The sequence below is a fragment of the Buceros rhinoceros genome, unplaced genomic scaffold, assembly GCF_000710305.1.
Source record: "Buceros rhinoceros silvestris isolate BGI_N320 unplaced genomic scaffold, ASM71030v1 scaffold13210, whole genome shotgun sequence".
NCBI lineage: Eukaryota > Metazoa > Chordata > Aves > Bucerotiformes > Bucerotidae > Buceros > Buceros rhinoceros.
Window position 1 is genome coordinate 11,711 of NW_010389112.1, and position 285 is coordinate 11,995.

Genomic DNA, 285 nt, shown 5'->3' on the forward strand with positions numbered 1-285 from the left:
GACACCCATGTAGAGGAAGACGCCATAGAGCACCGGCATGGGAATGAACTGCGGGGGGAAGAGCAGGAGAAACCGAGTCAACAACCTCCCCGGACACAACACACCGTTACCACGAGGAGGGGCGTAACTCCCAGCCCGTGACCAACCCCGGCAGAAGCCTCGCTCGCTGCTGGGTTGGCCGAGCCCCCTCACTCCCCTGGGGCTCGGGACGAGCAGCTGACCCCCCGCCACGCAGCCCGAAGCTTTGCTCGACGGCAAGAACCAGGGCGTGGGGGCCAGGAGGAG

The 285-nt window shown here is 66.0% G+C and overlaps 1 protein-coding gene across 1 annotated transcript in view; it reads right to left on the bottom strand.

Moving 5' to 3' along the window:
• SLC4A4 (solute carrier family 4 (sodium bicarbonate cotransporter), member 4) overlaps positions 1-285 on the bottom strand; it is a gene marked incomplete at its 5' end in the record, with an annotated part of 65,928 nt that overhangs the window by 7,921 nt on the left and 57,722 nt on the right. Inside the window, one exon of the mRNA XM_010132979.1 lies at positions 4-48. Within this exon, the coding sequence (XP_010131281.1) occupies positions 4-48 (45 nt within the window). The remainder of the gene's footprint in view (positions 1-3; positions 49-285) is intronic.